Source organism: Lissotriton vulgaris, chromosome 5 (assembly GCF_964263255.1).
Source record: "Lissotriton vulgaris chromosome 5, aLisVul1.2, whole genome shotgun sequence".
Classification (NCBI taxonomy): Eukaryota; Metazoa; Chordata; class Amphibia; order Caudata; family Salamandridae; genus Lissotriton; species Lissotriton vulgaris.
Genome location: NC_141693.1, coordinates 1813913682 through 1813925979, shown reverse-complemented (window position 1 = coordinate 1813925979; position 12298 = coordinate 1813913682). Strand labels below are relative to the sequence as shown.

Genomic DNA, 12298 nt, shown 5'->3' with positions numbered 1-12298 from the left:
GACATCATTGGTATCTAGTGGTAGGTGTGGTCTAGTGAACAGCATTGGTAGCTAGTGGTAGATGTGGTCAGGTGGCAGCAGCTAGTAGTAAGTTTGTTCTAGTGGACAGCGTTGTCGTCTAGCAGTAGGTATGCTTTTCTGACCAGCATTGTTATCCAGTGGTAGGTGTGCTTTAGTGGACAGTGTTGGCATCTCGTGGTAGGCGTGGTCTAGTGGACATCATTGGTAGCTAGTGGTAGGTGTGGTCTAGTGGACATCATTGGTATCTAGTGGTAGGTGTGGTCTAGTGGACAGCATTGGTATCTAGTGGTAGATGTAGTCTAGTGGACAGCATTGGTATCTAGTGGTAGATGTGGTCTAGTGGACAGCATTGTTATCAAGTGGTAGGTGTGCTTTAGTGGACGGCATTGTTATCTAGCGGTAGGTGTGCTTTAGTGGACAGCATTGTTATCTCGTGGTAGGTGTAGTCTAGTGAAATGTGTTGTTGTCTAGCAGTTGGTGTGTTCTAGTGGACAGCATTGGTAGCTGGTGGTAGGTGTGGTTTAGTGGACAGCATTGTTGTCTTGCGGTAGGTGTGGTCTACTAGACAGCATTGGTATCTAGCGGTAGATGTAGTCTACTGGACAGCCTTGTTGTCTAGTGGTAGGTGTGGTCTAGCAGACAACATTGGTAGCTAGTGGTAGGTGTGGTTTAGCGGACAGCATTGGTAGCTAGTAGTAGGTGTGGTGTAGTGGACAGCATTGTTGTCTAGTGCTAGGTGTGGTCTAGTGGACAGCATTGGTAGCTAGTGGTAGGTGTTGTCTAGTAGGCAGCATTGGTATCTCGTGGTAGGAGTAGTCTAGTGGACAGTCTTGTTGTCTAGCAGTAGGTGTGGTCTAGTGGACAGCATTGGAATCTAGTGGTAGGTGTAGTCTAGTTGATAGAGTTGCTGTCTAGTAGTCGGTGTGGTCTAGTTGATAGCATTGTTGTCTAGCGGTAGGGTTGGCTAGTCAAGCATTGGTATCTAGAGGTAGGTGTAGTCTACTGGATAGCATTGGTATCTAGTGGTAGGTGTGGTCTAGTTGATAGCATTGTTGTCTAGTGGTAGATGTGGTATAGTAGGCAGCATTGTTGTCTAGCGGTAGTTGTGGTTTAGTGGACAGCATTGGTATCTAGTGGTAGGTCTAGTCTAGTTGATGTCTAGTAGCAGGTGTGGTCTAGTTGATAGCATTGTTGTCTAGCGGTAGGCGTGGTCTAGTGGCCAGCATTGGTAGCTAGAGGTAGGTGTGGTCTACTGGACAGCATTGGTATCTAGTGGTAGGTGTGGTCTTGTTGATCGCATTGTTGTCTAGTGGTAGATGTGGTCTAGTGGGCAGCATTGTTGGCTAGCGGTAGGTGTGTTCTAGTGGACAGTATTGGTAGCTAGTTGTAGGTGTGGTCTACTGGACAGCATTGGTATCTAGTAGTAGGTGTGGTCTAGTTGATAGCATTGTTGTCTAGCTGGAGGTGTGGTCTAGTGGGGAGCATTGTTGTCTAGCGATAGGTGTGGTCTAGTGGACAGAATTGGTAGCTAGTGGTAGGTGTGGTCTACTGGACAGCATTGGTATCTAGTGGTAGGTATTGTCTAGTTGATAGCATTGTCTAGCGGTAGGTGTGGTCTAGTGGGCAGCATTGTTGTCTAGCTGTAGGTGGGATCTAGTTGAAGGAGATGGCCTTGCAGGAAAGCGCTCTAACTCTAGAACGACTATATTTTAATTTCTAATTCTAGTACCACTATATTTTTATAAGCCTCTGTTTCTCTATTGCGAACTAGAAGTGAATGAAAGCTGGGTAAAGTGCTTGCACCAATGTACACCTGATTACTGTACTGTACATCTGATAGTTAGTAAGATGGCTTAGTGAGATGAAGGTTTGATGTTTACACTAAGCACATTTTTCTGTTTTATCGTTAAAAATTCGATAACTGGCACACAGCTCATTGGAGATAAAAATCCTATACTGACGTTGAATTATTTATTGAAAAACTAATTAAATATATTGGTTAGTTACCATATGAGTGGGTTGTAGGCGTGATTCAATATTTTCTTAGTTAAGGAATCAGTCAATCGTTTAATACATATACCATAGTGAACCATTGTTGCCTTACAATTAGATTTACTCTAAGTTCCTGGTGGTTTATTGTGTGGCTGATGTTTTTTTCAAAACAGAGGGGCTTATTGACAAGCCACATGCGCTGCTGGTGCGTCACTTTTCTTGAATCACTGGCGGCGCAGTGTGCCTGTCCATATTTACAAGATCTCATAAAGTCACCCTGCGTGGCTTTTCATGCCCTTGTAAATATGACCCCCTTTCACGCATTACTCTGCATAAAAGGGGCGTTCTGTGGGTGTTGCTGTGGGTGTACCCACTGAACATCCATGGAACATGATTAGTGCTCCTGGTTTTATGGTATTTCTTTTTTTGACATTTCCATCTGTATTTATCCATATTTCTTTTTTGTCAACTTTATCTGTATTTTTTCATATTTCTTATGGATTTTGTGAAAATATAAAGCTGAAACTGGTACATTTCCACATTTACTTAACCACTAAATATGCAGTCATGCTTAAATGCCTGCCAGGTTTCAGTGATGTCAACACCTGAAGAAGATAAATCAATGCACTTATATGAAAATATGCACATTTCAGTATCAGTCTTGTGCATATCTACTGCTGTTTAAGCCTCTTTACCAAAATTCTGTTCTTTTTTAATCCCTTTACCTATCAATGCACACAGTATTTGGCCTGGCAGTCATAGCAACGTGTATTTAGAATCACTCAAAAAGCACCCAATTTCTGTTAATAAATGCAGACAAGAAAATAAATGGTTTTCTGTCTGTATTTATCTATAAAAGTCAGTAAAAACAGAAAACAGGGAGCCTTCAACATGATGCCGTCCCAGATTTACAAGGTTTTGAAACCTGAGAATGCGTCAGATTCCTACGCCTTTGGGGAGGCGTAAAGGAGGTGCAACGAGGAGAAATACCTTTATTTCTCCTAGTTGTTCCTTTTTTATGTGTGCTGTGTTCTGCAGCACACATAGAAAGAGGAAAACACCTCTTGTAAAGGCGTCCCTTCCTGCACATTGACAATCACATCTACAACGTAGACATCCTTGCACTATGGCGCAAGGGTGCCTGTGTTGGCGCATGGCAGCCCATTGTGAGCTAGTGCAGGGGAAAAAGACAAGAATTCCCGGTATCTTGTAGATACGTCACATTCCTCCCCTTTTCTTGTGACGCACTGCAGCGCCGCAGGAAGACTTGCTGCGCTGCCATGCGTCGAAATATTGTAAATGAGGCCCAAAATATTTCATACTATTATATTTAGCAGTTGATATTATAGTAGCACAGCCACAGCTGTAACAGCAATGCCACAAGATCCACTGAAATGCAGGTGACATACATACATACATATATTTATTGGGCACGCTACCTTGGCACCTGGCTCTCCTGGACGACCTTCGGGCCCCTGTTGTAAAAGAACAGAAACAATTCTGATTTTTCATGTTTGCACATTTCTGAAAGGCAGCGTTCTACACATGTAACATTGCTAGTAAGGGCTTTAGTTGGGAAATAATCCTGGAATAAGAACAACATTGGGTATGTTTCTCTTTTAGTGTGACATAAAACATAATTTTACATGTCTTTTGCGTTTGTCTAGGACTTCTGTCACCCAACATGCTGCTTTTTCTGTCTCAACGTCTCGTTTTAGCTTTCTCTTGGTCCAGCTCTTTGTTCTTGTCTTTATCTCTTCTGTGCCTCTTCCTTTGGCAACTTTGTTCTCTGTGCCATTTTCAAAGTCTCTGTGATTTCCACACGTTTACCCATTCTCTCTCTTTCTATTTCATTTCTAGCTATTCATTTTTTGTGTATGTTTTTTTTAGAATTATTCTGTTCTGTCCAAGCATAGCTCTCTCTCCTTTCAACTGGTTCTAATTATGCCCCCGTTCTGGCTCCTTTTCTCGTGCACTGTGTGTGGGCGCCCACCTCTTTTCCTGATCGGTCTAACCAGCCAAGACTTTACTTTCTCTGCTGAGACATTTCAGAGCTCAACGGGTCAACAACGAAATGCAGGCCCGCATGTCACAAGCACCTGAGTACAAGATAACCCCTTCGCTGCGGGGGTCAAATGGGTTTGGGCGTGGCACTGCAGTGCTCATGATAGAGCTCTTGGACCCAGCCCAGCGAGGGGAGCTCCCCGGGCACCGCTGAACCCCGACTCGGGGGACCGACACAGCGGCAGGACGGGGGATGAAGCCCACAGTCGGAGCTCCCGACCCTGCACTCAGCTGGGGCTCCAGGGCCAGGAAGCATGGAGGAAGCATCCCCGGGCCCGCGGGGCACAGTCCCGGCCCCCCTGCCATGCGGCAGGCCTGAGGATGGAGCCCGGGGTGGGGAGGTCGCCCTCTCCGGGGCCCTGGCCAGGCCTCATGAACTCAGCCAAGCAGGGGGATGCTCCCCAGGCCCCCCAAAACCCCGTCTTGGGCCCGTGGCGGAGCGTCAGGCCAGGAGACTGAGCCTGGGGCCTCTGGACCTGTCCCTAGTAATCCAGAAGAAGGCTACCTCTCTTTCTGTGAACCCGCGCACACCGCGAGGCTCACGGAACCCTAGGCGCAAATGTGCCCGACCTCCTGGAGCCCTGGCTGGGATCCGGGAGGCGAATGAGCCCTCATCAGGACTTCCAAGGCAGTCACCGGAGCTCTTGGGCCTGGACGCCGGGGGAGGAATGCCCAGGACCCATGGAGCCCGTCCCGGGCACTTCGCCACGCCGTTGGCCTGAAGGAGGGAGTCCCAGATGCCCGGGGGATGACTGCCAATGAACCATGGAGCCCGTCCTGGGCACGTTGCCACGCCGTTGGCCTGGAGGAGGAAGCCCCAGACACCCGGGGGAGGACTGCCCGGGACCCATGGAGCCCGTCCCAGGCACTTTGCAACGCTGTTGGCCTGGAGGAGGGAGCCCGGGACGCCCTGGGGAGGACTGCCTGGGAACCATGGAGCCCGACCCGGGCACTTTGCCACAACATTGACCTGGAGGAGGGAGCCTCGGATGCCCTGGAACCATGGAGCCCGTCCTGGGTACTTTGCCACACCGTTGGCCTGGAGGAGGGAGCCCCGGACGCCCGGGGGAGGACTGCCCGGGACCAATGGAGCCCGTCCCGGGCAATTTGCAATGACGTTGGCCTGGAGGAGGGAGCCCTGGACGCCCAGGGAGGATTCCCCGGCAACCATGGAGCCCGTCCCGGGCACTTTGCCACAACGTTGGCCTGGAGTGGGGAGCCCCGGATGCCCGGCAACCATGGAGCCCGTCCTGGGTACTTTGCCACGCCGTTGGCCTGGAGGAGGGAGCTCCGGATGCCCGGGAACCATGGAGCCCGTCCCGGGCACTTTGCCACACCGTTGGCCTGGAGTGGGGAGCCCCGGATGCCCGGACCCATGGTACCCATCCCGGGCACTTTGCCACACCGTTGGCCTGGAGGAGGGAGTCCCGGTCGCCCGGGGGAGGACTTCCTCGGAATCATGGAGCCCATCCCGGGTACTTTGCCAATCCGTTGGCCTGGAGGAGGGAGCCCTGGATGCCCGGGGAAGACTGCCCGGGACCCATGGAGCCCGTCCCGGGCACTTTGACATGCCGTTGGCCGGAGCCCCTCCCCCCCCGGACGGGGGAGAGGTGTTGTTCGAGAATAGCCCACCTGGTCCCTGGCAGAGAACCGCCAGCCCGGGAGAGGTGTCAGGGCATACCCTGCCCCTAGTAATCCGGAAGAAGGCTACCTCTCTTTCTGGGAACATGCGCGTACCTTGTGACGGAGGGGACCCAGGGCGCGGAGGTGCCCGACCTCCTTGAGCACACGCTGGAATCAGGGAGGCAAATGGCACCTCATCGGGACTTCCAGGGAAGACCAGCCATCTGGTCGCCCAATTGGAATGCATTGCGTGCGACCAGATGGCCGAGGGGAAAGGTGCGACCAGATGGCCGGGACCAAAAGTACTCCCAGCTGCCCACCCCAAGCTTTTGCGGTAGGGCTCCCACCTGCTCACGCAAGGCAGGGCTCGGGGGCTCCGCTGCCTGGGGGCTCGGGGACCCCGGCTGAGCCTCAGGCACAGGGAGGACCACCAGAGCTCTCAGGACCGGATGCCCGGGGGAGGACTGCCTGGGAACAATGAAGCCCATCTCGGGCCCTTTGCCACGCCATTGGCCTGGAGGAGGGAGCCCCGGATACCTGGGGGAGGACTGCCCGGGAACCATGGAGCCCATTCCAGGCACTTTGCCATGCCTTTGGCCTGGAGGAGGGAGCCCCGGACGCCTGGGGGAGGACTGCCTGGGAACCATGGAGCCCTTCCCGGGCACTTTGCCATGCCGTGGCCCGGAAGGAGGAGAGGTGTTGTTCGAGAATAGCCCACCTGGTCCCCGTCAGAGAACCACCAGTCCTGGAGGGGTGTACGGGCATACCCTGCACCTAGTAATCCGGAAGAAGGCTACCTCTCTTTCTGGGAACCTGCTCGCACCGAGTAACGAAGGGGACCCAGGGTGCGGAGGTGCCCGACCTCCTGGAGCCTACGCTGGAATCAGGGAGGCAAATGGTGCCTCATGGGGACTTCTAGCTAAGACCAGCCTTCTGGTCGCCCCATTGGATGCAAATCGCAAATGAGGAATGACTCCCCATTCATTCATATGGGCCTTTAGGAATGAATGGGAAAGCCACTCCTTATTTGCGATTAGCAATTAGCGAATCGCAAATAAGGAAGCAGTAAAAATCACAAGAAATATTGCGATTTCTACATGCATCCCGTTTTGCGAGTCTTTAATAGCGATTCCTTAAAAATCGCTATTAAGGACTCGCAAAACAGGACTTTGATGAATCTGGGGGATTGTGTATTATTTGCGTATAAATTGCATCATCGAAAAAGACTGTTATATATTTCCCTTTGTAAAGTTGTTTATATAATTCTTTTTGAGTATTATATATAATGAAATTGTAGATTGATTCACAAATGTAACTATGTAATAATACAAGGCAAAAGGAATACAACAAAATGTTTCTTTATAAAAAAAAGTTACAAAAATGAAATAAAATGAGTATAAATGAAACATCAGTTCTATGTGTAGTAGAGCATTTTTTGTGTATCCCAGGTATGAGCTTTCAATAAGCCTTATGCAAAGCAATATAGGTCAAGAGGGATACTATCTTTGTATAGTTTGATTGTTATTTATTTCCCCCTTCTCCCTGACCTTGCAGTTACTTTTGAGGTGGGTGCCTTTATTAATCCATCCTGGGCATTTTGCCACGCCGTTGGCCTGGAAGAGGGAGCCCCCGCGCCCTGGGGAGGACTACCCGGGACCCGTGGAGCCTGTCCCGGGCACTTTACCATGCCGTGGGCCGGAGCCCCCCGGACGGAGGAGAGGTGTTGTCCGAGAATAGCCCATCTGGTCCCCGGCAGAGAACTGCCAGTCCAGGTGGGGTGTCTGGGCATACCCTGCCCCTAGTAATCCGGAGGAAGTCTTGCCCTCTTTCTGGGAACCCGCACGCACCGAGTGACGGAGGGGACCCAGGGCGCAGAGACACCCGACCTCCTGGAGGCCTCGCTCGGATCGGGGAGGCAAATGACACATCATCGGGACTTCCAGGGAAGCCCGGCCATCTGGTCACCCCATTGGAAAGCATTGTGCGCTACTATTCTAACACATTTTCTACTGGACTTGCTCTAGATGGTGCTCCAACATAAGGAATATACCAACACCTTCCCTTCTGGACTCATGTCGGCCGGGAGCCGGCATGAGCACCGAAGGAGTTAAACAAATGCTCTCTGGGAAGGAGAAAACACAGGTATGTCAGTATCTGGTGCCATCTCGTGGTTTTAGCAGGGATAGCGACCACGAATAAACAAAGTAGGCTTATGGAGTGTGCGGGGCTCTAACAAAATGCAGAGCCTGGGGAATAATGCACATTTGAACGTCTCTTCTACCGACCCGATCTCTGTCTGTTGTGACTTATCACCACCAAAATACTCTGATTCAAAGGGTGGCCCGGGGGATATGGAACATACCTAACTTTTACATATCTGCTTTTGATGAAAGACCATCAACCTCTGTTGAAAGATGTGAGTGCTCCATGCAGAGTGGGTGTCGCATGTTTCACACCAGATCCCATTAGAAGGAATTTCACCACGATAGGTGCTGTACAGGTGAGACATTCCTGACCTCACCTTCCACTATGAACTCATTTTCTGGTGTCTGCCACATCTTCTAAAGGCGTCCCAAGTAAGAGCATAAGCAGATAATCCAGATTGTTTGATTACTTCTCCCCCATCACCTCGCAGGGGCGGGCACTCTCAGCTCCTACCATCATGCAATTCTAACTCCTCTTCGTCAGACTTTTTTCAAACATTTACTCTCTATTGTAAGTTGTGGAACACATTGTGTCCCTCGGTTATTGCAGATGCCAAGGCTCATTCCCCCTCTTCTTGTAATCCTCACTCTCTGCAGCAATATCATACTGCTGTCCCCTTGGCATCGCACTCTGCTTTCAGTTTTTAACATTTTAAGCAGCTGACTGTACAACAGCCTTAGACAAACTGGCAAGTAGATAAGTTAATAATGGAAATTAAGCTTTCATCAGATAAATGAGATGGAAAATAGGCATTAGATTTTGAAAGTGATTTACAGGCTTCTGTGGATGGACATCATTACTGGAAATGGAATCAATTTATCAACATAACTAGGTATTACCTGTGGTCCTTGGATTCCTTGGGGCCCGGGAGTGCCTGGCACTCCTGCTGAGCCTGGGGGGCCCCGGGGACCCTCATCCCCCAATTTCCCCTCTGGCCCTTTTGGTCCAATGGGGCCCGGAGGTCCTGGTTGTCCCAAAATTCCTTGAGGGCCTTCGGGGCCCTGATAGCCTCGCATTCCTGGGTGTCCCATGGGCCCTTGGGGCCCTACAGGCCCCTCCGATCCATCAGCTCCTGGAGGGCCCGGAAATCCTGGAAGGCCAGGATGTCCTGGGGGGCCCTGAGGTCCTTCGGGTCCACGTGGCCCAGCAGTTCCTGGTGGTCCAGGGTTGCCTGGTGGGCCTTCTGGCCCAGGAAAGCCAGGCATTCTCAAGTCTCCATCCATCTGAAATAAAAGTAGACACACAGTAAGATAGCAGTCTGCACATGCATGACAGAAGGGCTAGGCATGTTGATATATCATGCTCCGGGCACCAAACCTTGCCATGGTGTGCAACCTTAAATGCAAAGTGTATTATTTATTTATCTATCTAACAGTTTTCTGTGGTGCTGCTGTGCAATACATGCATTAACATAAGCAATACATCTGTGCGGGTGATTGCAGATGTTGGGCACCAGGGATCATTTTTTATCATCGGACTATGACCATGAGCAATAAAGTGAAAGGCAGAAAATGGAGAAAAGAGGAGAAGGAGGAGGAGATCTTGATAAAAGTAGTGACAAAGGGAGAAAGCAGGGATAAAAAACAACTGGCAGGAGGGAGAAAAAGAAGTTGGTAGTGTGGGTGGTGGAAAAAAGGCATGAGGTGGAATTAAGTTGGCAGTGGTGGTGGACACCCCAGACACTCAGCCGTGCTTGCGGCGGGCCAGAACTTTAGGCCCCTTGCACTTACTTGTTCTGCTTTAATCAAAAACAAAATACCTTATTTTAGGAGTAAAACATACAGAGGATGCAGCTGAAAGGTAATGTGTTAAACCAACGAAATCTGAGAATTTCATTTGAATGATGTGGTAATTGTGACAGTAGTCAAAAAAGGAGAAAAACATAAGGCAAAACTATGAATTTGTGATTCTTTCAAAAGAGTTGTTTTTCAAGCAATTTCTTGAATGATGGGAGAGTTGGTTTCATTCTTAGTAGAGGTGGGAAATAGTCTCAGAGGCTGGTTACAGCTCTAAGGAAAGATTACTTCATTGCTAGAATCGTTTTAATTCCAGGAATCCAGAAGAAGGGTCCTTGCTCCCAGTGCTGTACTGAACTCCCCCCTCACACTTGAGCAGTTTGAGCGGGGACTGCCACTGGGCCCAAATGTTTTGGGGATCTGGCTCCCATTACAACGTTAGTTTGATGTTTATGGGCCGTGTGCGGGTCCCGTGCTCTCCATGCCACTGGATTCAAGCTATCCTGGTTGATGAAGGCTGATAGCCAGAAACCGGTCCCAGGATGCTTGATTCCCGTCCAGGGAAGACATAGCTTGGCAGTTCGGGCTGGACTGTTCCCATGAGGCACAGGGTCAAGACTGATTTGCATATGGCCATGTCTGAACTGGGGTGGCTTGGTGAGCAAAATAGCAATGGATTACACCCAGATATGTGACTGGGGGTGAATGTTTTGCCATTGTGCAACATTCCATCCATCATCTTGTGTGTTTTGGTGTGCGGGTCTGCAGACAAAGCGCTCCTACATTATACTGTTAGGGAATACCATGACAGGGAGGCGTGGGGGTGGGCTGACATGCACAGCAAAGTATTCCGAGAAATTAAGAAAATAGGACAAAAGGCAGAGAAAGGGTCAAGTAGGAAAAGTGAGCATAGGAAAAAATGGCACGAAATTAAAAGTAAAGATGGGAGACAAAAGATGAGTGGATAGAAAGAGGAAAAATGAGCTGGAGGAGAAGGGAAGGTTGAAAGGAAGGATGGAAATGTGAAAGAAAATAAGGAAGACAAGTTGAAATGCAGGATGGAAAGATTATAAAAAATGAATGGGTAGATGTTTCAAAAAATAGGTCCATCCTAAAGGGTAAAAGCATGTATTGAATGGGTAAAGGATCAATAAGTAATAAGGTGCGTGGATGGAAGGATAAACAATGGGCAGAGCTGAATAGGGAAAGGAAGGATGGGTGAGAGGATGGATACCTGGATATATTGTTGGATGAATACGTGAAGGGGTGAACGGATGGGTGAACAGATGGAAACATGAAGGATTGGACAGATGGATGGATTTTTAGAAGTGTGAAAGGATGAGTGGGTGAAAGGATGAATAGATGAATACGTGGATTTATTGATAGGTGACGGCGTGAGAGGATGGATGAATGGATATATAGATGGACATATATAAGAAAGGATGATCAGATTGATGGGTACATGGAAAAGTAAAGGCATGGCAGATGAATGGATTATTAGAAGGATGAAAGGAACAACGGATAGTTGGATTGAAGGAGGAAAGGTAGAAGGGACTTCTAGGCAATGGTTGGGTTTGCTCATTCGGTGTGCTCACTGTCATTAGAGGTATGGTTCAAGCTGAGGGTATTTTTATTTGCTGGCTTTACTTTGCACCTAGGTCCTTGCTGTCCACAAGAGATGTTGTGGACATATTGGATACTGGGTTCACATTAGTCTCACAAATACGTTTTCAAAATTTGCCAAATTATCTTTAATTGATCTTCAAACTAGCTTTGGGTGAAACTTAGAACAAATCTTTTGTAAGCCATAGTAGTCTTTCTCACTATACATGAACAATGACTTATTGCTGCCTCATCTCAACATAATTTCCATTGTTTTTATTTTTCTTCTTTCTAGTCAAGAAAACCTTCAATAAACGTCAATTTATAGCTTCATTATCACAGTTGAACCCCTTAGTGTAAAAAATACCGCCTACAAGCACCATCTCCTATTTTCACACCTTGCTCTCTCCTGTGGACATACTGGTGGAAAATAGCCAAAGCCATGCTCAGTATCAGCTGTATGGTACTAGGGAGAAGCTTTGCCTTTAGGATATGTTGCCTTTGAAAGTCAGTGACTGGATCCACATGTCAATGCCAATGATGCAGGTGAAGATATGAGAAACGGACTAATGCCCCGATTAGGTACTGGTAACCTTCATTACTCTAACTTCTACTTTTTCTCATCACAGTGCTTATATATGTGAGGTGATTCCTCCTCACCCTGAGACAGATGACCTACTAGTCCATAACTGGGAATAAAGCTTTTTCTTTTGTAAATCTTGCCCTTTTCCCAAGTTTATATATTCTGGCCCTCCACCTTTACCCATTAACACCTTGGCTGCTAGGCGTTTTCCCCCCCCTGTGCTGGAAATTGCCATTTTGCTGGTGTCATGACGAGCTCAGCTCGTCATCAGCACAGCTCAACTGTGCATCATGACGAGCTGAGCTCGTCATGAGCATCGAAAGGGTTAAATCAGGAGGACCCATAGACCTCACCTGCACTATGCACTTGCAAAGGCCTGGCAGAAACCAACAGAGAAAGAAGCCTGGAGTGATGTGGGCGATAATGAGGATTGTTAAGTGGTGATATTTAATGAGTACTAATGTGCATTCTG

At 48.7% G+C, this 12298-nt stretch overlaps 1 protein-coding gene across 1 annotated transcript in view; it reads right to left on the bottom strand.

Annotated features, from left to right (window-relative positions):
• The window catches only part of LOC147717283 (uncharacterized), a 261309-nt gene that overhangs the window by 114894 nt on the left and 134117 nt on the right, over positions 1 to 12298 (bottom strand). Inside the window, exons 7-8 of the mRNA XM_086924227.1 lie at positions 8745 to 9128; positions 3453 to 3488 (exon numbers count right to left, since the gene is read on the bottom strand). Coding sequence (XP_086780353.1) covers positions 3453 to 3488; positions 8745 to 9128 — 420 coding nt within the window. The remainder of the gene's footprint in view (positions 1 to 3452; positions 3489 to 8744; positions 9129 to 12298) is intronic.